Source organism: Magnolia sinica, chromosome 3 (genome assembly GCF_029962835.1).
Source record: "Magnolia sinica isolate HGM2019 chromosome 3, MsV1, whole genome shotgun sequence".
Classification (NCBI taxonomy): Eukaryota; Viridiplantae; Streptophyta; class Magnoliopsida; order Magnoliales; family Magnoliaceae; genus Magnolia; species Magnolia sinica.
The window spans coordinates 106,436,908-106,462,641 of NC_080575.1; the positions used below are offsets into that span (position 1 = coordinate 106,436,908).

The 25,734-nt window shown below is 39.1% G+C and overlaps 1 protein-coding gene across 8 annotated transcripts in view; it reads left to right on the forward strand.

Annotated features, from left to right (window-relative positions):
• Window positions 1-628: 628 nt before the first annotated feature.
• Window positions 629-25,734, forward strand: part of LOC131240571 (probable leucine-rich repeat receptor-like protein kinase At1g35710) — a 121,562-nt gene continuing 96,456 nt past the window's right edge. For 4 of the 8 annotated variants that reach the window (XR_009168814.1, XR_009168818.1, XR_009168817.1 and 1 more), the window contains exons 1-2: window positions 19,729-19,829; window positions 19,940-20,074. Coding sequence is in view for 4 of the 8 variants with exons in the window: in XM_058238859.1 (XP_058094842.1) it covers window positions 659-4,325 (3,667 nt within the window). In the remaining 4 variants the exon portion in view is untranslated. Of the gene's footprint in view, window positions 4,326-19,728; window positions 19,830-19,939; window positions 20,075-25,734 lie in introns of those variants that run through there. The other 4 variants (XM_058238859.1, XM_058238858.1, XM_058238860.1 and 1 more) reach the window with 1 other exon arrangement.

The following is a 25,734-nucleotide window of genomic DNA, read 5'->3' on the forward strand; positions in this document are numbered from 1 at the left end:
ATCTGATGGGCCTTTGGGCTTGGCCCATTTGGGTCAGGTTTGAGGTAGTGTTTTCAGGTCGGGCGTAAATAAAGAGTCCAATTGTAAATCACACTACTCCAAATCCCATAAAGCTGGCCCGGCCCAATTTTTTTTTTTCTAAACCTACTTTTCTCCCTTTTCTTTCATTCTCTCCTTCTTTCTCACACATGGCACACCAAAATAGCACACCAAAATATCATTTATCTGCAGAGATATTCCGGGCAGGACGAGCTTTATGTAATTGTCCTGGGCCGGACTCGAGCTAGACTATTTCAGCCCGCCAAGCTAGATTTGGGCTTCGGTTCATAATTACAGGCCAGGCATGGTCAGATCTCAGCCTGGACCTAATCCGGCCCATTGACAACCCTAGGTCCAACGGATCTAATTTCAGCCATTATTCCTTATCTAAGTTAGGGTCCACAAATTGGAGCGTTTAGATCGTGTGCGCACGCATTTCTACTGGAATTCATATTTTTCAGCGCCTGTATCAATCAACTCTTTTCTCTTTTTTCTTTTTATCTTTCTTTTCCTTTTTCGTAAGGGTAAGACAAGCTGTTCTTGTCCAGAGTAGCATCAACCTCCTTCTATAAATACCCATCCATCGTAAGTTAGTAACAGACCATAAGCAACAACAGCCATGGCCGTACAGAAATCTCTCTCTCTTGCTTTTCTTCTTTTATTATTAGAATTTCTTTCTTCCAATGCCTTCACAACAGCACCAGCATCCACACTCGGAGAAGCAGAGGCTCTCTTGGAATGGAAAGCCAGCATCTTCTCACCACAAGCTCTCCATTCATGGTCACTTCCATCTGCTAATTCTAGTGCCAACACAATCTTTCCATGCAAATGGTATGGGATCTCCTGCAACGGCCTTGGAAATGTAATTGAGATAAGCTTACCGAGTGCAGGCTTACAAGGTAAGCTTCATAACTTGAGCTTCTCGTCATTTCCAAACCTCCTCCGTCTCAATCTCAGTGACAACACACTCACTGGAACCATCCCAGCTGATATTGGCACTCTTTCCAGACTTGTCTCCCTCGATATCTCAATGAATAATCTCTCTGGAGTTCTACCTCTTTCAATGGCTAACCTTTCTCACCTTTCAGAGCTCGACATCTCATCTAATGAAATAAGAGGCGAACTAGCTCCAAGTTTCTTCACCAACTGGACCAAACTCATCTCCCTTCAGTTCCAGAACAATCAACTCACTGGGAAAATTCCATCTCAAATCGGCCTGTGTAAACATCTCCAGATCCTACGACTTTGGGGAAATAAAATCAGTGGTTCAATACCTCTAGAAATAGGGAATCTGCAGAGTCTTACTAGGTTAAATTTATGCAGAAATCATCTTAGTGGGCCTATTCCTCCATCTTTAGGTGACTTGACCAGGCTGACAATCCTCTACCTATTTGAAAATCAAATTTCTGGTTCAATTCCTGCACAATTAGGGAATTTGATAAATCTCAATGAGCTGGACCTGGCCCCTAACCTTCTAACTGGTTCCCTCCCTTTCACATTAGGAAACCTGACAAAGCTTACATACCTGAATCTCTCTGCAAATCATATTTCTGGCTCCATTCCTCTGCAGATGGGAAATCTTATGAATCTGAATATGCTAGACTTGTCCATAAACCATCTGGATGGTTCCATTCCTTCAACGTTAGGGAACTTGACAAAACTCACCATCTTGTACCTTGATCAAAATCGAATCTCTGGCTTCATTCCTCCACAGATTGGGAATCTACAAGATCTGGTTGTGATGACATTGTTCCAAAACAATTTGACTGGTCCAATCCCTCCTGCTTTAGGTAATTTGAGAAACCTTACAATTTTGTACCTCTACAGCAATCAAATTTCTTGTTCAATTCCTGCACAATTAGGAAATCTCAAGAATTTGGTCAAGTTGTCACTGCAGAATAACAATCTGACAGGTCCAATCCCTCCCGCTTTAGGTAATTTGACAAACCTTACAGTTTGGTACCTCGACAGCAATCAAATTTCTGGTTCAATTCCAGCACACTTAGGAAATCTCAAGAATTTGGTCAAGTTGTCACTGCAGAATAACAATCTGACAGGTCCAATCCCTCCTGCTTTAGGTAATTTGACAAACCTTACAGTTTTTTACCTCTACAGCAATCAAATTTCTGGTTCAATTCCTGCACAATTAGGAAATCTCAAGAATTTGGTCAAGTTGTCACTGCAGAATAACAATCTGACAGGTCCAATCCCTCCTGCTTTAGGTAATTTGACAAACCTTACAGTTTGGTACCTCCACAGCAATCAAATTTCTGGTTCAATTCCTGCACAATTAGGAAATCTCAAGAATTTGGTTAAGTTGGACTTGTCGAACAACAGTCTGACAGGTCCAATCCCTCCTGCTTTAGGTAATTTGAGAAACCTTACACTTTTGTACCTCCACAGCAATCAAATTTCTGGTTCAATTCCACCAGAAGTTGGGAATTTAATGAATCTGAACGATCTTGAACTGTCAGACAACCTTCTAACAGGTTCTATTCCTTCCACTTTAGGGAACTTGACAAAACTGATGGAACTCCAACTCCAAAGAAATCAAATTTCTGGTTCAATTCCTCTAGAAATTGGGAATTTGGTAAATCTCAATGGGCTTGCACTTGCTAATAACCTTCTAACAGGTTCTATCCCTTCCTCTTTAGGAAACTTTACCAAGCTTGAACGCTTCACTGCATTTGACAACCATTTAAATGGTGAGATCCCAAAAAGCTTTAGAAATTGCACCAGGTTAACTAGAGTTCGACTAGAGAGAAACCAGCTCATTGCAAATGTATCAGAAGTCTTTGGTGTGTACCCACATCTCTATTTCATGGATGTCAGCAACAACAGGTTGTTTGGTGAACTCTCACCGAACTGGGGAGAATGCCGAAATTTGACAAGGCTACAGTTATCTGGGAACAGGATCACTGGTAGAATTCCTCCCGAGATTGGGCAGTTGAAGCAGCTACGAGTACTTGGCCTTTCTTCAAACCATCTAGAAGGAGAGGTTCCGAAGGAATTTGAGAGGCTAACTTCTTTGTTCAACTTGAGTTTAAATGATAACCAACTTTCAGGTCAGGTACCAAAAGAGATTGGAAAACTCTCCAATTTGGAGGTTCTTGACTTGTCAATGAATCGTCTAAGTGGTCCAATACCACCTCAATTAGGGGATTGCTCCAAACTCCGATATATGAAATTGAGCGAAAATGATTTGAATGGAAGCATTCCATTTCAAATTGGTAACCTGGTATACTTACAGGATTTACTAGATCTCAGTCATAACTCGCTCAATGGAGAGATATCACCACAACTTGGGAAATTGCATGTGCTGGAAAAGTTAAACCTCTCCCACAACATGTTGTCGGGCTCCATTCCACCTTCTTTTGAAGCATTGTTCAGCTTGCAATCTATTGATTTTTCATACAATGCTTTGGAAGGTCCTCTTCCCAACAGTAGAAGCTTTCAGAAGGCTCCTGTAATAGCATTCATAAAAAACAAAGGTTTATGTGGTGAAATGCAAGGTTTGAGACCCTGCAACGCCCCTTCAATAAGGCATGGTGATGCAAGAAAAGGCCACCAAGTCGTCATTTTCATTGTTCTTCCTCTCTTGGCAGCTTTGTTTCTTTTATTTATGGTCGTCGGCGTTTCTTCCATTTATTACCGAAGACGAAGAAATAAAGAGAAGGTTCTTGAAAGGAGCAGCAAAAATCCATTTTCAATATGGAATTATGATGGGATTGATGCATTTGAACAGATCGTGGAAGCGACAGAGGGTTTCGACGACAAATACTGCATTGGAATTGGAGGGTATGGAAAAGTTTACAAAGCAAATCTACCATCAGGCCAAGTAGTAGCTGTGAAGAAACTTCACCCACTCGAAGGTGGCGATCAATCTGATCAAGGAAATTTTAGAAATGAGATTCGAGTATTAACAGAAATCCGCCATCGCAATATCGTGAAACTTTATGGTTTTTGTTACCATGCTCAATTCTCATTTCTAGTCTATGAGTACATGGAAAGGGGAAGCTTAGCTAGTATTCTAAGTAACGACGGAGGAGCTGCAGAGTTGGACTGGACTCTAAGGGTGAAGGTTATTAAAGGTGTGGCCCATGCATTATCTTACATGCACCATGATTGCACCCAGCCAATTGTCCATCGAGACCTATCAAGCAACAATGTTTTGCTGAATTCAGAACTTGAGGCCTGTGTCTCTGACTTCGGCACTGCAAGATTATTGGTACCTGATTCGTCCAATTGGACTACGCTTACAGGCACTTGTGGATACATCGCTCCAGGTTAGCTATTAATTCATTTTCCACGCTTTAAAAGGTTAATTAGCAATTGGTCTTTTATTTTTTCTTAAGCTTTCCTTCTTTTTTTTTCTTTTTTTTCTTTTCTTTTTTTTCTTTTTTTTTTTCTTTTTGTTGGCAATTACATAATAAAGTTTGTGCATAAGTTATCATACTGTTGTCAAATATTGCAATCTAGAGCAACTAGAAGATTCCTTAATCCAACAGCTGTAAGGGGCCTTGTAAAGAAACATATATGGGTTTGTATTTTTACAATCTCCAAAGTCAAAACTAAAATAGTAATGCAAATGAAGATAAACGTGAGAATGTATTTTCTTTGCTACACCTGTGGTCCATCATTTTACATTATGTATGGTAGAGATAATGCGGTTGCATGGTAAGACTAGCCATAGTTCATGTTACCCAAGTAACATATGCATATTTTATCAGCTATTAAATTTGTGATGCTGACCATTTTTCTTAACCGTACATTTGTTGGCCACCAATTGGATGGATAGAATCCTCCAATAACTATAATTTTTGGAACCTATTCCATCTACAATATGGGCCATGCTTTTAGATGGTCTGGATATATTTACATGGATATTCCAAGTGCATAGATAGATGTGTTATCACTGTTTAAGAAATGATTGAAAAAACTCGTTGCTTCTGGCCCATACGAGTAAATGTGAAAATGATGCATAAGGAAATGAATGTGGAAATGATGCATACGGAAATATGGCATGCTTCAATGCTCGGCCAAGAGATCCCAGAGGATGGTTGGGTTTTCTCCATTGCACAAGGGTTCGACAGCTCTATGGTCCAAACCGTTGATGTGATGTCCCACATAGTGAATGCCCCACACACACAAAAAAAAAAGAAAAAGTAGTTCCAAGATCGAAAATCCTTGAAACATTGCCCATAGTACCCAATCCTAGCCGATGAAATGTACAACTACAATGATACCTACATACAGATCAATGACTTGGTTTACACGTGCCAACTTCTCATGCGTTTGGGATTCCCGAGGCACACATAAAGGTAATCCCAAACATGCAGATGACCCAACACAATGATTAATCTGGTTCTTTTATTTGGCGGGCCGCTGCCATGTGAAAACAATGGATAGTTTTAGAAAAAATTGCCAACAATACACGATGTATACGAAACAATGGACCATCCAGACTTTTTCGATAGATCATCCAAAACTTTGGCCAATTCTCTGCACCTCTCAGATGTGTTGAGTATGTCTTATTTGGCATATGCGCAGTTTATAGAGATGTCTTGGGGTTAACAAGCACAAAAACTTAGAAGATATGAAATCTAGATTAAGAAATAGAGGTGGGTTTGATATATGATTAAGAGTTTAGCTATTAATGATTAAGAATGAGAAATGATCATGACTGAACCATCTTCCTTATTGCAGAGCTTGCATATACAATGAGGGTAACTGAAAAATGCGACGTATATAGCTTTGGCGTTGTGGCACTTGAAGCGATGATGGGAAGGCATCCTGCGGAGGTCATCTCCTCTCTGACACCACCAAGAAGACAAGATACACTGCTAAAGGATATGTTGGACCAACGTCTCCCAGACCCGACAACTGTAGTTGCACAAGAAGTCATATTTGTGGTGTCCATGGCACTTTCATGCATTCGGCCGGATCCAAATTCTCGGCCAACCATGCACCACGTGGCTCAAGAGTTGTCTATTGGTGGGTCTTCCTTTTCTCTAGGGCCATTCCACGCACTTACATTACATCAACTCATGGATCTTAAGGTATAGTTGGGTGGATGAAAATCATCAAGGTCGAGGGTGTGTAGTGGCAAGAACATTAATATTGTGTGTTTATTGTATGAAAATCATCGTATATGGAGAAGGTATTTTTCTTGCTATGATATGTATGTAATTTTAGTGTGTGGAATTGGTGTTTATCTAAAATGTAGATTTTCAGGTGAAGCTTCTCTTTCTTTGTGGCTCCCACTTGAATGTTTGTATATCTTTTTTATTGTATCAATAAAGTTACAGGTGGTGTGCTCCTACCTTTCTCTTAAAAAATAATAGATTTGTCAAATTTTCTGTTATCGTATTTCTTTCATACTTTCTTTTTAAAGATATTGTACAAATATATAGGGAGATTAGCAACCTTATTCTTGGCTATACATAGATATTGTACAATCAATTAATGACTTATACAATCACGAATATAATCTTTCTGATTTTCTCTTAATTGACAAGTCATTGATTGATTTGACAACAACTCATTGATTGATTTGACAACTCACGCTAACACTCCCCCTCAAGTGAAAGCATCCAAATCTTCAATGCGCAACTTCTTTAGTAAGTTGTAGAAATCCTTTCTTGATATGGCCTTTGTAAGAATATCCATCAGCTGGTCTTCGGACTTCATGAATGGAAACTGAATTATTTTAGCTTCGAGACTCTCTTTGATAAAGTGTCTGTCAACCTCCACGTGCTTGGTACGATCATGCTGGATCGGATTGTGAGCAATGGCGATAGCTGCCTTGTTATCACAAAAGAGGTCCATCTCGGATGTAGGAGCAAACCCAAGTTCAGTTAGAAGTCTTTTGAGCCATAGGAGTTCATAAAGTCCTTTAGCCATTCCACGGAACTCTGCTTCAACACTTGATAATGCCACCACTTTTTGCTTCTTACTTCTCCATGTAATAAGATTCCCTCCAACAAACATGAAGTATCCTGAAGTAGATCTTCTATCTGTGGTATTCCCTGCCCAATTTGCGTCTGTATAACCATTAACTCTTAAATAGTTATTTTTTGAAAACATAAGCCCTTTTTCCCAGAGAGGATTTCAAGTATCGTAAAATCCGGATCACCACCTCCATATGATCCTTACTAGGTTGATGCATGAATTGACTTACTACACTCACTGCGTAAGCAATATCTGGATGAGTATGAGAGAGGTAAATAAGTTTACCAACTAATCTCTGGTACCTTCTTTTGTCCGTTGGCATTTGGTTTGGATATTCTCCGAGCTTGTGGTTCTGATTAATTGGAGTGTCAGTTGGCTTACAATCCAACATTCCAACCTCACATGGTAAGTCTAATATATATTTTCGTTAAGAAAGAAATAGCAACCTCTATTCCGAAGAAATATTTGATTCCTAGATTTTTCATCTCGAACTCGGCCGCCAATTGTTTCTAAAGCTTAGTGATTTCCTCCTTATCATTCCCTGTGATGATCATATCATCGACATATACAATTAAAGCTGTAACCTTACCCCGTTGGTGCTTCAGAAATAATGTATGATCTGAATTACTTTGGTGGAAGCCATATTTCTTCATTGTCAGACTAAACTTCCCAAACCATGCTCGAGGAGATTGTTTTAATCCATACAGTGCTCGCTGCAATTTGCATACAACTTCAGCTTTTGAAGATGCTGTGTAGCCTGGAGGAGTATCCATGTAGACTTCCTCTTCAAGATCACCATGGAGAAATGTGTTCTTTACATCAGACTGGTGCAATGGCCAGTCCAAGTTGGCTGCGAGAGATAACAAGACCCTGACTGTATTTAACTTGGCTACCGGCGAAAAATTTTCTTGATAATCTACGCCATATGTCTAAGTATATCCCTTTACGACTAGCCTTGTCTTATATCGTTTTATAGATCCATCTGCCTTGTGTTTAACAGAGAAGACCCATTTGCACCTGACTGTTTTTTTTATTCCTTTGGGCAATGGAACCAGGGTCTATGTTTGATTCTTTAGTAGTGCTTCCATTTCTTCCTCTATTGCCTATGTCCACTTGGGATCAGCTAAAGCTTCCTAAACTGTAGTGAGAATATGACATGCGGACAGTTCGTGTGAGAATGTCTTGAGAGGTTTAGGTAGTTTTTCGGTGGAAACATAGTTCGCAATTGAATACCTCAACTTTCTTTCTTCAATGTCTAGAGAGTATCTGTTTGGTGGCTTGCCACGGTTATGCCTGAAAGGTAAGTTATACCCAGCAGACGTATTTATGTTATTCATAAATGAGGATGTAGTGAAATTGCTTACCTCAGGAATATTCTCAAGAGATGGGTCTGTAGGCACTGAGAGATGGGGGGATTCAGGTTCTTCTCTGATGATGTGAGCTCAGTTGCCAAAGGCCCTCTAGATTTAGAGGGTATGTCAGGCCCTAAAGATGTATTTGTCGATTCCTCGCCAATCATTAGTATGTCATTCTGATCTTCAAGCTAATTAAAACTCATCCAATTCAACTCTTCATCTAGTGTCTCCCCCTAAAGAGAAGAAGTGGATGCCGAAGAAGGATAGAACGATTCAGATTGCAGAAAGGTGACATCCATAGTCATATAGGTATGCTTGGTAGCAGGATCATAGCAGCAGTAGCCTTTTTGATGCGTAGCATAGCCCGGGAAGAGGCACCGAAGAGCACATGGGTCAAGTTTGGTGCGCTGGTTCTTAGAGAGGTGTACATATGTCACACACCCAAATATGCGAGGAGGGAGCATTAGGGCCATAGGTAGAGAGACCGAGGCTGACAGAGACTGTAATGGGGTCTTAAAATATAATATTTTGGAAGGAAGGCGATTGATTAAATGTACAACAGTGGTAATAGCATCGGGCCAATGTCGTGTGGGAACATGAGCGCCTAGAAGGAGATCCTGGACAATCTCAAGAATATGCCGATTCTTCCGTTCAGCGACTCCATTTTACTAAGGGGTCTGAAGACATGAGGTCTCGTGAATAAGACCATGTTGTTAAAAATAGGAATGAAAGTGGTGATTAACATATTCACCACCATTGTCAGAGCAGAGAATCCGAATCTAAGCAGAAAACTGGGTTTGAACCATAATATGAAATGACTGAAAGATACAAAACACTTCATCCTTATGTTTCATCAAATATCGCCAGGTCATCCTGGTGCAATCATCAACAAATATCACAAACCACCGTACACCAGATATAGTAGATAAAGGAGAGGGTCCCCATACATCAGAATGAATTAAAGCAAAAGGTGTATCACTTTTATTCATACTTAATGGATAAATAGCACGATGACTTTTGGCTAAAATACAAATATCACAGTGAAATTCAGAAGTCTCCACATTAGAGAATAAATCAGGAAGTAAATGTCGTAAATACCCAAATGATGGATGTCACAAATGATGATGCCATAGCCAAATTTGTCAAGTCTTAGAACCAAGTGTAGAAGACATGTGATGCGCACGACCCAAACTGAAATCTTCCATGTAGTATAACCCCCCTCTTAGTACCATGCCCAATTATCTCCTTGGTGAGAATATTCTGAATAAGACAGAATCGGAAAACATTAACACTACATAATTTAGATCTGTAGTAACTTGGCTAATAGATAATAGTTTATAAGATAAAGAGGGAACAAGCAGAGTGTTGGGTAAATGAAGAGAGGGTGATAGGGTTACAGATCTGGCTCCTATGACAGGTGAGGTTACTCCATTAGCATTCGCAATGCTGGTGCGCCTTGGAGGTGAGTGATGGGAGAATCTGTGGGATCAAATGTCATATGATCTGTGACCCCAAAGTCGAGGAGCCAATCACTATTGTCTACATCATGACGACGACTGAGCAAGGCATGACAGTTGTTACCTAGATCCACAGGAGAGAAGTCCGATTTAGGTGATGCAGTAGGCAGGATGAGAGAGAGATAAGGTTCTGTTGCTACCATAACAGCCTTTCATTTTTTTCTGGCTTGAAGCTCGTGCCACCAATCGGGGTACCCATGCAACTGGAAGAATTTTCACGTGTATGCTTCGTATTGCCACAATGAGAGCATTTAAGACCATCAGATGAGGTACGGGCTTTAGAGGAAGATTTCCCAGTATACTAAGAAGTCGATCCAGATAATCCAAGCTTTAGGCCCTTCGAAGCAAGCACCGCCTCTGGAGGTGGTTCGTGGTCGCCAGCGTTCATCACCACCTGGCGAAGAGCCTCCCTGTGGACATGGGCATATGCTTGCTCCACGGTGAGAAACGGGTGCATCTGCAACACGTCGCTACGAATATTTTTCAACTTGTCATCAAGACTATCCAAGAATACAGACCCGATCTTCTTAGAAAAGATTATTATAACGTTCAATATCGGCAGGGCACTTCATCGGATTGGGACGTCGAAAATCAATCTCATGCCAGAGGCCTTCCAAATCAGTGTAGTATTTTTCAGGAAGCCACCTGCTTGGCAGAGACGTGAGACACGCCACCGGAAATCATAGACTTAAGAGGTATCGCCACCATCAAAATAGGTGGTAGCAACTGAATCCCAAACCATTTTGATCGTGGAAAATTGAATGAAATTGCCGATTAACGCCGGATCGATGGAGTTAATCAGCCATCCTTTAATAATGGCGTTGTTAGTACGCCATTTGTGGAAGGACAGATCGGTCGGAGATGGCAGAGGTAACTCACCATTGATGTAGCCCAACTTGTCTTTGCCGTATATGTACATCTCGACAACTTGGGACCATAAAGCATAATTGGAACCATCCAACTTGATGCCGATCGGGACAGCAGCAGGTTCAGAAAGCACGGTCGGGGCCTGAGCTTTGGACAGAGCTTCGGCAATTTTTGTGGTGAATATTTTAGAGAGGAGCGTATTATAGTCGATGGAGGAGTCACCAGACTTCATCGGGGTTTCGGTGTCTCCCATATGTGAAGGTGGCGGCGGAAGAAAGCTATGAACAAGGGTTAGACGTAAACCAAGAGCTAGAAATCGATTGTCTCTGATACCATGTCAAATTTTCTATTATCATATTTCTTTCATACTTTCTTTATAGATATATTATACAAATATATAGGGAGATTAGCAACCCTATTCTTGACTATATATAGATATTATACAATCAATCAATGAGTTGTACAATCACGAATATAATCTTTTTGATTTTCTTTTAATTGACAATTCATTGATTGATTTAACAACTCACGCCAACAAGATTTCTAGGATTGGTGATCAAAACCCAAATGTTATAAATGTATATATGTTGAAAGAATAAAAATGTTTCATTGTATGTGTGATGGTTATCTTCTAACTGAATGTCTTCTAAACCGAAAGCAAAGAATTTACCTTTAGGAGATGTTATACTTTTTTGAAATAATAGTTTTCTACTAACTTATTATTAGGAGAAGAATGGGCATATTTATTAGTGAGAGAAGGTACCAATTGTGGTTTTGTTAATTGAAAAGGAAAAGAAGAAAAGAGAAAGAAAAAAGAGCAACGACTTCACACTCCAACAATGTGACTCAAGATAGTTATACTACACCTCAAGTCAAAGTGTCTACTAAATCTACTCCAATCTAAAAGACACAATTTGTTGCTTGGCCCTTTCTCTACATTCAAACCTGATGTTAAGACATCCGAAACTATCATTAATTAATAGGGCCTTATGTTTCATTGATATATCTCAATTCATATAAATTGAATAAGCATCCTCATTTTGGTACATAGGTTTTTTTTCCCCTAAAAGACTAGGTGCTCTAAAGAACTTCAACTTAGATGTGTATTTTTGCTTGTATAGATGTGCATTTTTTGTTAGGGATAGCACGGAAGCAAACCTGAATTCTAATCAAACAAGTGGAAATCAAAGCACACAGAGAACACATGAATTTACGTAAAAAAATCCTAGTGGGAAAAAAACCACAGCACAAAGCGATAAGCAATCCATTATGAAAGTAGTATTACAAGATATGGAAGCACTTACACCGATGAGAATTCCTTCGAATCTCTCCAAACCCTTGCCTTTTCTCTCTAAAATCCTTAAGAATGCCTTAGAATCCCCTTAAAAATACCCTAATTCCGATTACACCTGATATATATATATATATATATATATATCATACCGTCCGGAATAAGAAATAGATCATGCACTTACGAAGAACCACGTGCGCCGTCAGTCGACTGACATCGATCGATCAGTCCTTGATTGATCAAGTAGACCATGTTTGATCAATTAAACATGCCAAAAATAATCCATAGAGTTAATTAAGATTTTTCAAATTCTGTCGATCGATTGACCCGACAGTTCGGTTGATCGAGAATGTTCAAAACTTGTCTAGAGATCAATCTGTATAATTCAAAGTTCACTCGATTGATTGAACCTATATTTCATATACATATTGAAGACATCTAACAACAATCTCCACCATGGATTCAATCTTCATACTCCACTCTATCATCACCATCTTTAAATGCCTTCTATCATAGCTTCATCGTGGCTTCACGTGCACACTCCATCTTCATTAAACTTTTACCAAACTTAAAAAAGTTGCACAAAACTTGAACTTCTCTATAAGAACCACCTTTGTAAGCATGTCAACCAGATTCACATTGATCTTCTTTAGAGTCACACAGCCTTCCTCAAGCACATGTCTAATAAAATGATGACGAACATCAAGATGCTTAGAATAAGAGTGTGTACTCATGACATGGGTGTGTACTAATAAGCTAACCCACCCCAAAAAAAAAAAAATGCTTAGAATAAGATTGATAAACCAAGTTTTTTTTTTTACCAAATCGATTAAACTTTCATTGTCACAATTAATCAGCATAACCTCTCACTGATGACCAAGCTGAATTATCATTCCTCTCAACCAAGCACTTTTTTTTAAAGCCTCAGTCACTGCCATATATTAAGCTTCGGTTGTGGAAAGAGCAATCACATACTGAATCTTCAATATCCAACTGATAGCTCCATTCGCTAATACAAATGAGTAGTAAAAAGTTGACCTTCTATTATCCACATTTTCTGCGTAATCAACATCTACATAGCCTACTAGCTTTTTCTTTGATTACTTAAATGTTAATACATAGTCCGATGTATTTTGAATATACTAAGGTACCAATTTCATTGCCTCCTAGTGTTACTTGTCAGAGTTTACCATGTTTTTGCTCACAACACCCACTACATGTGAAATATATAGTCTTGTACAGACCATGACATATATCAAACTGCCAACTGCAATCGAATATGGCACACGAAATATAGCCTTCTTTTCTTCATATGTAGTCGGACATTGCTATGAAGAAAGTCTAATCTAAATAATATGGGGTGTGCTAACCGGTTTCGCCTTATCCATACTGAACTTAACTAATACCTTTTCAAGGTATTCATCCTATGATAATCGTAACCTGCTTTTATGTCTATCTCTATGTATGTCTTTGGCGAGAATCTTCTTTGCAGTCCCCAAATCTTTCATTTCGAATGTCCCTGATAATTAAGTATTCAATGTTTTAATTTCAGAGACATACTATGACCAGTGATGAGTATTTCATTAACATACAATACCAGGACAATGAGCTGTCCATCATTCAGTGTCTTAAAGTATACACAATAATCATATTCACTTCTGATAAATTACTGACTCATCATAAAAGTATCAAACCTTTTATACCACTGCTTAGCGATTATTTCAAGCCATATAACGACATCCTTAAACTGCAAACTTTATTCTTTACCCATTTTCCTTCAAATCTTTCTAGTTACTTTATGTAGATATGCTCTTCTAACTCCCCATGTAAGAAAAATGATCTTCACATCCATTATTCCAATTTTAAGTTGTATTAAGCAATCAATGCCAATACAAATCTGATAGATACATGCTTAACAACCGGCTCAAATATCTTACTGAAGTCCACGCCTTTCTTCCGAGAATATCCTTTTGCGGGCAATCTTGTCTTGTATTTATCATGTTTCTTCTAGTAAATCCACTTACAATCAATCATTTTATGCACAACTAGAAGCTCCACTAGTTTTCATGTCTCATTCTTGTATAAAGAATCCATCTTGTTCTCCATAACCGTCATCCACTTCTTAGCATCCGCATCATCTAGTCTTTCATGGAAGGTAGACAAATCCCCCTCATCCGTAATGAGGGCGAATGCAATATTCGAGTCATCTTTGTATCCATTCAGTAACTTGCGATATCTCGGCGAATTTCTTCTTAAAGTTAGCTTCTCCACCTACTACTATACCTCTGCCCGTGTCTCAACTTTTTTAATTTGGACTTCAATCACTACTAACTTCTCAGGTTCCTTGTGTTCATCTTTACGGTTCAAGGAATCTTAATCAAACCAAACGCCTTGGCTAATTATGATTTTGTGTTTGACCCAGTTATATAATCCATATTCCTTTACACCATCATCATAGCCCACAAAAATACTCTTCTTCGCCATTTGGTTTATCTAATCTCTCTCAATTGACGGTACATAAGAGTAAACATCGCAACCAAATACATGCAACTGTGAATAGTTCACTTCCTAACTACTTCACACTTCTTCTAGAATTTTACAATCTATCGCCATATATGAGGATCAATTCACCATGTAACAAGTTGTATTAATGGCCTCAATTCATAATTCCTTACCCAATACAACATTACTCAACATGCTTTGGGATCCCTCTAAAAGAGTCTGATTCATCCACTCTGCCACATCGTTTTGCTCGACTATGTGCCTATCTGTATTATGCCTCACAATCCCATCGTCTTTATAAAACCAATTAAATTCCTTTAAAGCGAATTCATCACCATTATCTGTCCTTAATACCTTCAATTTCTGTCTTATTTACTTTTCAACCATCACCTTTTACACCTTCAATGTGGTGAAAACATTAGATTTTTTTCCAAAGAAAATAAACCCACACTTTCCTAAAGTAGTTATCTGTGAATGAGATAAAAAAGGATGACCCCCCAACTGAAACAACGAGTGACGGGCTCATACATCTGAATGCACATACTTAATGATTCATTTACATACATGTTTTTTAGTCTTAAAAGCTAATCGTGATTGTTTGCCATATATACAATGCTCGCATATATTAAAATCAATATTTTAAAAAATCAATGAGAACCCCTCTGTCAAGAATTTTTTTCATATGCAAATTGTCAAGTTTTGTTCATATGCTTGTGGTGGTCTTTTGATGCAAGACATTATAAAAAACATTATCCACTAGACACAATTGGATAGAGGTAGTAGCCCTCTCATCAAGTTTATCCCACTCTTCATCACTCATAAACGCAAGACATTTTGCATTGTCAAGGAGAGCGTGTTACAATTCTTGTTGAACTAAAATGCTTCTCGTCTTCACATTTTATAATTCAAAGTTATTTCTACCAGTGAATTTCTCCATTTCATACTTCACGTCGGTCGACATGTTCTAAATTCTAACTCGAAACTCCAACATTAGCTCTGATAGTACTCGTTGGGGATAGCGCGAAAGCAAACTTGAATTCAAATCAAACAAGAGGAAATCAAATGCAACCAAAGCAAACAGAGAGCACACGAATTTACATGAAAAAACCCTCCTAAGAAAAACCACGGCACAAAGCGATAAGCAATCCACCATGAAAGTAATATTACAAGAGATGGAAGCACTTACATCAATGAGAACCCATTTAAATCCCTCTGAAACCCTAACGTCTTCTCTCTAGAACCCTCAGGAATGTCTTAGAATCCCCTTAGAATACCCTAATCCATATTACACCTGTTATACATAGCATAACATTTGGAATAGGAAAAGATCTTACGAAGAACCGCCCGCACCATCGACCGATCAATCGATATCGTTCGAGCAATCCTCGATCGATCGAGCAGGTCAGGTTTGATCAATCAAACATGTCAAAAGTCGAGAGAAATAATTGGGAATTTTCAAATCCTATCTATCAATTGACTTGATACTTTGATCGATCAAGACTATCCAAAACTTGTTGAGAGACCAATTCATATAATTTGAGATTCACTAGGTTGATCGACCAATGTGGTCGATCAATCGAACCCCTATTTGTTCACTTGATTGATTGACCAGCATGGTCGATCGATCGATCGAACCCTTGTTTCATATACAGATTAAAGACATATGACAACATTTCCAAGACTTGTCAAGGAGCTTTGAAAATACATGAGACAACTTTGCCATATTGAGATAATATTAATATTTGAGGGTAAAAAATTAAAATTCACATTTTCATATAAAGTAAAATATGATTCTATTTGGGAGCTCAAAAAGCTATAAGAGAGAAAGTGACATTTCTTTGAAAGCTGTGTACCAAGAAAGCATTTGGAGAGTGGGAAAAAAGGAAAGGGTAAGGGATTTTCTTTTTATATATACTTCTTCTATGAATTTTTATAAAAAGAGGCAATGTTTAGGAGCTAAGAAAGTATTTTGGGTGGAAATGTTTTTAAAGAAAATATCATTTCCCTTTATTGTAGGTTCACATTTTAGTGCAAAACATTTCCTAAGAAAGCTTTATATATATATATATATATATATATATATATAAAGTCTTAAAAAATATTTCCAAGCATCATGTAATTTTTTCGCACCTTCCTAAATGCTTACTTGGAAAACAGCTGGCCTGGACTGATCCAGACCGAGTCCGATCCGGTTAGAAGTACCGAGTCAGGTCGAGTTCGCACCGAGTCAGATTGAGAGATGAGGGAGGGAGTGGAGAGGAGAGAGAGGAGGAGGAGGAAGAGGAGGGTGATGGTAGTGGGTGGTTGTCGGGCTTGGAAGAGGTTTTCACCGTCCGATCCCATGACATAATCAAATAAAAAATTAACAAGATTCCTAAATGTAATCAATGACAAAAGCAAAAAAGGTGAACAAATACAGACATCTCAAACATAAATACAATAGATTTTTCTACTCACTACATAAACAAACAAAATAAATAAATAATTCCAGAATAGTTGAAATAGAAATCTAGAAAAAAGGAATATAATATAATTTTAGGAGGATTGATCACATACAACTAGTTGTAGGTGAACTCCAACTACATCCGATTTTTACAAGAATTTTGTTTTTTTTAAGGGCAAAAGTGGCAACAAAAATATCAGAAAGAATTCAAAAAAAAAGGTGTACCGTACTTCCGGTTGTAGTTGAACAATTCTTTGTATAGCTATATCAAGAAAGAGGAAATTCCTACATGAAACAGAGTTGTCGATCTTGCCGACTTGGCGAATCCGATCCAAGGTGAGAATCAATTTGAGAGAGAGAGAGAGAGAGAGAGAGAGAGAGAGAGAGAGAGTAGGGCACGAGAAGAGGGTGGGGGAAAGTGAATGAGGGAAAAAGGAAAAAGCGTGGATAGGTGAAAAAATGCAAATCACAAGAAGAAGCACGGATGCTTCTTTCTTCTGGAGAGAGAGAGAGAGAGAGAGAGAGAGAGAGAGAGAGAGTAGGGCACGAGAAGAGGGTGGGGGAAAGTGAATGAGGGAAAAAGAAAAAAGCGTGGATAGGTGAAAAAATGCAAATCACAAGAAGAAGCACGGACACTTCTTCTGAAGAGAGAGAGAGAGAGGGGGGGGGGGGGTGGGTCGGGGTAGGGTGCGGCGAGTAGGGTTAGAGAGTCGGGTTGAGTCGAGTTTCGGATCGAGTCAAGTCTAACCGGATCAAGTTTTGGGTCGAGTTACTGAGCAACTCGAACTCGACTAGGTTTGAGTTTGGATTGGGCGAAGCCTACTCGGTTCGGACCGACTCACCCATTCGGTTCGGGTCGAGTTATTGGGCAACTCGAACTCGACTCGGTTTGAGTTTGTATTGGGCAAAGCTTACTTGGTTCAAACTGACTCATCCATTCGGTTCGGGTTAAGTCGGATCTAAATGAGTCAAACAAGTCGAGTTAACTGGATCAAGTCATCCTGTGCCCACCTCTACTTTTGAGTACCCTCCTCTCAGGCACCACTACAGTCTAGGTCACACATCTAACCTGGAATGCTTGCTGGACATCTAAATCATATAAAAGGTAGCCAACACTGATGACCTCACACAAAGATTAGGCTGCTCATCGGGCAGGCCACCACCATTTGAAAGCAAAAGACATTTGATAATGATGGCCCACAATTTAGATCTTGTAACTACGAAGGTGATTGAAAAAAGCTACGTATCTATAACTTAGAGTTGTAGCATTTGAAGTGACAATGGAAAGGCATCCTGAGGACATCATCTCCTCAGGTGGCCAAGGTATACTCCAGAAGGAAGTATTTGACACACACCTCTTGCAACCGACGGCTAAGATTGCAAAGGAAGTCGTATTTGCAATGTTAATGACCCTTTCTTGCATTCGGCTTGATCTAGAATCTCAGTCAACCATGACACATGTATCACAAGAGCTGGTCAAATGCCTCTCCAGAGCCTTTTCATGCGGTTATAATGCGTTAACTAAAGAATCTCATAGTATAATTGGATGGATGAAACCCATCAAGTTTGTGAATAGTGTTGCAGCGAGAACATGATTAGAAAAGGAATTTTCTTGATAACATTTTCAAGTGTGTAGTATGAATAATTGGTAGGATTCGAGAGCTGATGCTGCCTGCTTTCTTCACCCATTATGTAAAGTAATAAGTACGCATGAGTTAATCAGGAATAACATAATTTCACAACAAAGCTGGACCACATTCCTAATATTTAAATTAAGGTGACCTCATAAGCTCCATGAGCCCATTTCTATTTTGAATCCAGCTTGAAAATACTAGCTTGGCCCATGGGCAAAACTTGGGCCTATCAGTTTTTGGTTTGGGCCTGGGCTCAAGTCATTTTAGACTCACCTAATTTCATTTGCTCCTATAAGTATCCCATTCTAGTCATCCCCTAGACAACAACCCATTCTCCATGAATGCATACAGCTGGTTTCGCTTCTTTGGACATCTTTTTCATTGTGTATGTGTGCCCCACTTGATCAACAGATAGATTAACAACATTTAAATGCAAAATAGTGATTTTATCAAATTTGGGCCAGGCAGGATTGAGTTGGGGCCTAGGGGTGTATGTCGATCCGAACCGAGTTGAGCTGGCCTTAGCTCGACTCGGCTCGGCCACTAGCTGACCTTAGCTTGAACTCGGCTCAGCTCGGTCCTTGAGCCTGAATGGCCAGCTCGGCTCGGTTCGGTCAGCAACTCGGGCGGAGATTGAGCCGAGTTTGTCTGTGCGACATTTCCACAAACACCTGGACTGCACCTTCAAAATTCCACTATATATAAAACAACAACAAAGGTTTTTCAAGTATTTTATCAAATACCTTCCAAGCAACAAAAAAAATCCAGAAAAAAAAATGGTTTTTGTTTCATATACATACCTTCCTTGCTACCAGCCACACTTCGTTAAGTCATTTCATCAAACACTTGGTGTGCAACATCAATATCAAAGTAACCGAGTCACCGAACTGATTTTATCCGAGTTCGATTCGATCCAAGTCGAGTCGAGCTAGCTCCGTTCATGCACACTGCCATCGGCCTAACCAATTTTCGGGCTCGGATTTTGGTTACTCTGTTGGGCTGGTGCGAGCCATGGGTCATAAGTGTAGGCCCGGCCCAAACCCTGCCTAGACAAACCAAATTTAAGTCGAAAGTGGGCCTGGCCCGAAGCCCCACGGAGCTTTGGACACCAAAATATAAACGGTTAAAGAGAGCATCAGAGTGGTTGGGTTGGAGAAAGGTTGCAGGTTTCTCCTCTCCCACTCCAAAGGGGCGACCAAGAAGAACACAGTCTCATGGAAGCCTAATATGGTAATTTCACTAATCTCTAACTCTAATCTCATAGTCTTCCATTTCCTCGTGTAAGGAAAAAGAAAAGAAAGAAAGAAAGAAAATAATGAATTTCCATTTTAATTTATGAGGGAAAGGGACGGGAAGCTTTGGGAAGAGAAGGAACAAGACACACACTCTTTGCGTGCGGTGCGGGTGCCGTAGCTTTCATCTTTAGAAGAGCTTATGCGCTTCTTGCGCTTATCCTGCTAGCCGTATCCACAAGTGTACGTAATCTACCGACCCCTGCTTTTTTAATATTTCTCCAATTTTGGAAGCTCAATTCGGTTTTTATGCATTAGTTGGGTTTGGATACTCTGCTTAATCATTCTTTGATTATTATTTTTCATGCGTTTTCGTGCAATCTCTACATTCGATGTGGATTAGATATTTGTGAGCTATAAATAGACGGTTAAGAAGTGAATTACAGCAACGGTTCACATTCTGACTAAGGCAAGTTCCAAGCCTAATAGTGGGGTATCATCTAATCGAGGAGGTTTTTTTTTTCCTTCTAGGGGTGCATGGTCCATTGACTGTGGGTTGCAACACCAATGGTCTAGATCGCCGAACAATTGGGACATTGTTTTTAGAAATGAAAGTTTCTTTATAGTGTGGAAATAATTGTGTCTCGTTTTCATGTTATGCTTCTAGTTTTTATTTGTTTTCCTTTTCTTTTCATGTGTTTGAATGGAAGGATAACTATTGAAAGGGGGGTATGAAAATGTAACTTGAAATCATCAAGAAATTGAAACCATGGTTTCCTTTTTCCTCCCTTGTTTGTTTTGGATTCCAATTTTACAGCGATTCGATGTTCTGTCACCTTATGTTATCTTCTTTGCCTCAGAAGTCAGCAATGTCTCTTTTTTGGGAGAGATGAATCTGTATAGTTTTTCAAAGAAAATCTTAGAAATGGAAATTAGTTTGCAACGCTACTTTTCTTTTTCTTTTTCCTTTTTTTTTTTTTTTTTTTTTGCAAATGGAGAAAAGTTGGTTTCCACGGAAAGCAATTTCATTTCCAGGGTTTCCATGTTCCCAAACACCCCCAAAGTTATGTTTTTTTCGCATGTCTCCTATCGCGCCACTTTCTATGAGAGAAATGAAACCCGCGGCAAAGACACTAAATTCTCATTATCCCGTGAAATAACATCAATCGAGGTCATACCAAATTCTGACCGACTGCTCATCTCATGGACCTACCACGTGATGGATTGCTAGCATGTGCTCACATGCTCAGATAATTATATATACTTTCGTATTCGCTCGTTTCCATAGGTAGAGGATTCTCGATTTTTATTATTTTCCTTGCATATGACCGTAACTCTATATATATTCAACCCCTTTCGAGTTGTCTCAAAATACGTAAAATTTTTCAAACCTTCTTCTCTGCTTTTCATGGTATCGCAGCATTACTAATCCAAAACTGCACCACTCGTAGGGGAGATCCTATCACTCGTTTGGACTAAACATGGTGTGGATACCACTGGGGAGAGGATGAGAGAGATGTGAGAGAGAGGAAGAGAGTATGAAAATGACTTAAAGCTCAGAATTCTACTTCAGGTTTTTAAAAATGACGAAAAGAAGTCATGATGCATGCATAATACCTTATGATTAAAATCCTAATGTGTGTTCCAAACGGTTAAGCATAATGCATCATTTTTAAAATTTATAGTTAGGTACATAACAAGCTATCTAAGTGGGCCTAGAATTCTTGAAATTATTGAGGGATCCAGTTAAGTCTCTGCTTTGGAAGTTTACCCAAAACTCAAGGGAGAAACAAGGTTCTTTCTTTGCCTTTCCATCAAAGCTCATTTTATTGTCAGTTCATGACTTCACTCTCATCTGTTTTACTTATAGGAATGCTAATTTGAGCACCTCGCACATGGAATCAAGCCATACTTATAGGATCCTACATTTTCTACTGATGTTTCTCAGTTTCTTTTATTCAAAGATAAACCAATGCCACCATAGCAATCATTAGTTTGCAAGAATATATATATATATATATATATATATATATATATATATATATATATATATATATATATATATATATATATATATATATATATATATACATGTGACATATACACAACAAAGTATATATCAGCCTAAGAGTACTCTTATAATTATTGAGTATATAATACACCATCTCACCCTAATTAAGGTTATTGAGCATTCTACAAAACTATACTCTTTCACATCTCATGAAGTTCTACCCACATGGCTTAGTTAACGGAAATATAAAATAAAAATGCTAGGATGAGCTTGCTCATGCAGTCCTTATCTTATCTTTTGCCTTCTAAATGTAGCACAGCCACATTTGTCATTATTTGGACTACTGAGTTGAAAAGGATTTTCCTGCGATAGAGAAGAGAACAATCAAAAGCTTTCATATGGCCCACACAGCAATTGTAGGACCACGGTAACAATTGCCTAATGTACACATCACACCACATGCATTGTCCAGTGGAGATGGGATACCCTGCCCACTAGGGTGGTCAGACAGCGACTTGACGGTTTATTATTTTCTATTGTTAACATCAACAAGTAAACTTATCTTGGATGGATCAAAATCACTAAATATATGGAAGAAGAAAAGGTAAAGTAGATAAAATTATGGGTTTGCTAACCAGATAAGCCAGTAGCAGTACCTCCAGGCAATTGATGGTTTGGCTCAACATTAAGTGTGGCCCACCTAATGAGTAAATCAAATTGATTTTCAAGAAGGGCGATCTTCATGGTGGGGTCTACTTTTTTTCATGGCATAGATACCTTGCACAATTTTCATGCTAGTCCAAAAGTTGGTATGTCACCCAAAGTAATAGTGATCTGTTCTGGCACGAAAAATGATTTGGATGGTAACTTCAATGTGCATTTAGAAGTTTTATGGAATTAAAAATTTGCCCACCTGATTAATGGATTGGATTATCCCTCTCTGCTGGCCCCCCATAATGATTGGATCTTGCACACATGTGCTGTGATTTGGGGAGGTAATGGGTCAGGTTTAGACTGGGCACAAAGCCTGACCTTGGCATGAGCATAGCACCACAAGCCCAAGTTCATTGCAATCTGATCCCGCCTAACCAGAAAATGAAATACCTATTCCAAACGTTTACAGGGAGGGTCTCACATGCATAGAGAAATTAACATTGGAAGAATGAAAACTAGCTATTTAGGTGCAATATGCATGTATTGCCTAACCTGTAATGGGAATGTATATTTATAGGATAAAATACTTGCTAATTAAGTCAGACCGGGCTGGGCTAGGCAGGATGGATCAGGGTCATATGACTTGAGCCCAAGCTGGATTGACTTGTCTAGGTCAGTTGCACTGGGTCGACCTGGACTGAGTCAAGTCTGATCCAGATGAATGGTTGTCAGCTCAGAAAATATGGGTGACTCGGCTTGACCAGCCAATTCACTCCCAAGTCTGCTGAGTTCCAACTTGACTCTGAGTCAAGCAGGTCAGCCAGAGTTGTCTCTTAAAACCATGATTACAATATGTGGTTTCTGGCCTATGTTTCAGAAATCCCACAGATTTAGAGAATCCTGTGCATCACTTTTCTTCAATTGAATGCGGATAATGTTAACTATCTTTGTTTCAAACAATCTTTTGGATCGGATGTCTAAGATCATCTGATGGGTATGTGTTTTGAACCATATAGAGCACAGAAAACTAGATAAACGGTTCTTATTGATTCTTCATCTAACAGCATGTGCTGTGGAGAGATGAATCTACTGTATTCCCATGTCACTGGCTCTACCCTGTCTGCTTACTAGGAATTAATTTTCTCATTAGAGGAGCACAAATGCCAGCTTGAGCACAAGCAGGACTCACAACTGAGCCATGTCTCATTTGGCAGCCACCTTTAGATCAACCGGATTGAAGTTAGGCCAGCAGAAGATAGCATTCACATTCCCCACTTGTCTTTATTGATAGACGGCTGATATCATCCATGTTAGTGAATATAGACATCATATATGTGGGATCGTGGAAATCTTGTTACAAACTGCGGATGGACTATAAGCCCAAAATGAAAGTCTAGATCATGGCACATGCAGTCTATATGTATGCATGTATCTGAAGCGTGCATGTTACCCTTAATTATCTAATTTCCATACCCGTTTTCATTAAATCATTGGCTGTATTTCAATGTTATCTGCAACTTGTAGGCTTAGATTTGAATGGTTATAATCTTTGCGGTTCCACCCATTAAATGGGTTCCAAGATTCCCAACAGACAAATTGTCTGGATCACTCAAAGATTACCCTTTCTTATATGTGGTGCTACTCCAAATGGACACTGCCAAGGATTACTCACCTGATGAGTTGATGGTCCTATCAATGGGCAAATGGATCTTAATACTGGACTTGCTTGATACCAGAGTCACAGATCCATTTCTAGCCTTAATTTAGTGGTCCACTTGAGCATTTGCCGTGTAAAATATAAATAAAAAAATTTACACTTGGCCTGCCCAAACAAACCAGCTAAGAATTTGGGCCCAAAGCCATTCAGTCACAGCCTGTATTGGAATTTGGTAAAACCCAACAAAAAATGGAATTGACTAAAAGTCCTGAAATTATTGCTGGGTGTGCAATCAATCTCCGTCAAGCAGTCTGATCCGAAAGTTGAGGCCTCAAATACTTGCAGAAATGTGCCTATTGTGATTCACCTGTGTTTTAAAACCTATTTACATGCTTGTACAGTGTGGTGTTGGGAGGTCCAGTCCAGTCTACTTTGGAAGTCTACACGACTCAAGGGAGAAACAAAAGTGGTCTTTACCTCTTTCCAACAAATCTCATCTTTATTGCCATTGTATGACTTCACTTGCATTGTTTTAGTTTTGCTAATTTGAGTACCTCAGGCATGGAGACAAGCCATACTCATGCGAGACTGGAGCTGCTCCTAAGGTTGTCCTAACAATACCTAGGAATCAGAATCCTCTCCAATACCTGTTGTAGGCAGAGCATGCAACTATCAAGCTCTGTGAGTCCACAGTAACATGTTTGTGATATTGACTCCATTCATCAATTATGCCACCTCATGTTACAACATGATTCAACCGATTAGGCCAATCCAAAACTCAGATGGGCCACACTACAGGGAACAATGGGATATAGTTGGGCTACAAGATTATTTATTTCCAGTCCATAAAATGTCCACTAACCATTCACGTAGCAAATCAGATCAGTGTAGGTTTTGACTTTCAAGCCATAGGATCCATGGATCAACCATGTGGGTCTCACCTTGATGTATTTGTTGTATATCCATGCCGTCCATATGTTTTCCATCTCATTTAGGACCCGATCCCAAACCTTAAGAAGATCCAAATCTCAGGTGGACTGTATCACTAGAAATAGTGATGAATGACATTAAAAGCTTTTTGTGGGCCACAAAACATTAAATAGCTGATCTTTATATTTTCCCTTCATACAGATCTTCTTGACATTATTAACATCTCAGATTTCAAATAAACGTTACGAAAACCTTACAATAGCCCTTTGGTAATTTTAACGGTGAGGCACTCAGTCACGCTGTTTCCTATGAGTGTTCCACCTGAGATTTGATTCTTGATAAATTTTGTAATCCCATCTAAAATGATCTGGAGAAATGGATGGATGGCGTGGATATACCCAAAATAAAAATAAAAATCATCAATGTCGTGGGTAACTCTTTTTTGATTTTTGTTCATTAGTGTAAGACAAGCTGTTCTTGTTCAGAGTAACATCAACCTCCTTCTATAAATACTCGTCCTCGTAAGTTCGTAACAGAGCATAAGCAACAACAGCCATGGCCATACAGAAATCTCTCTCTCTTGCTTTTCTTCTTTTATTTTTAGAATTTCTTTCTTCCAATGCCTTTACAACAGCACCAGCATCCACACTT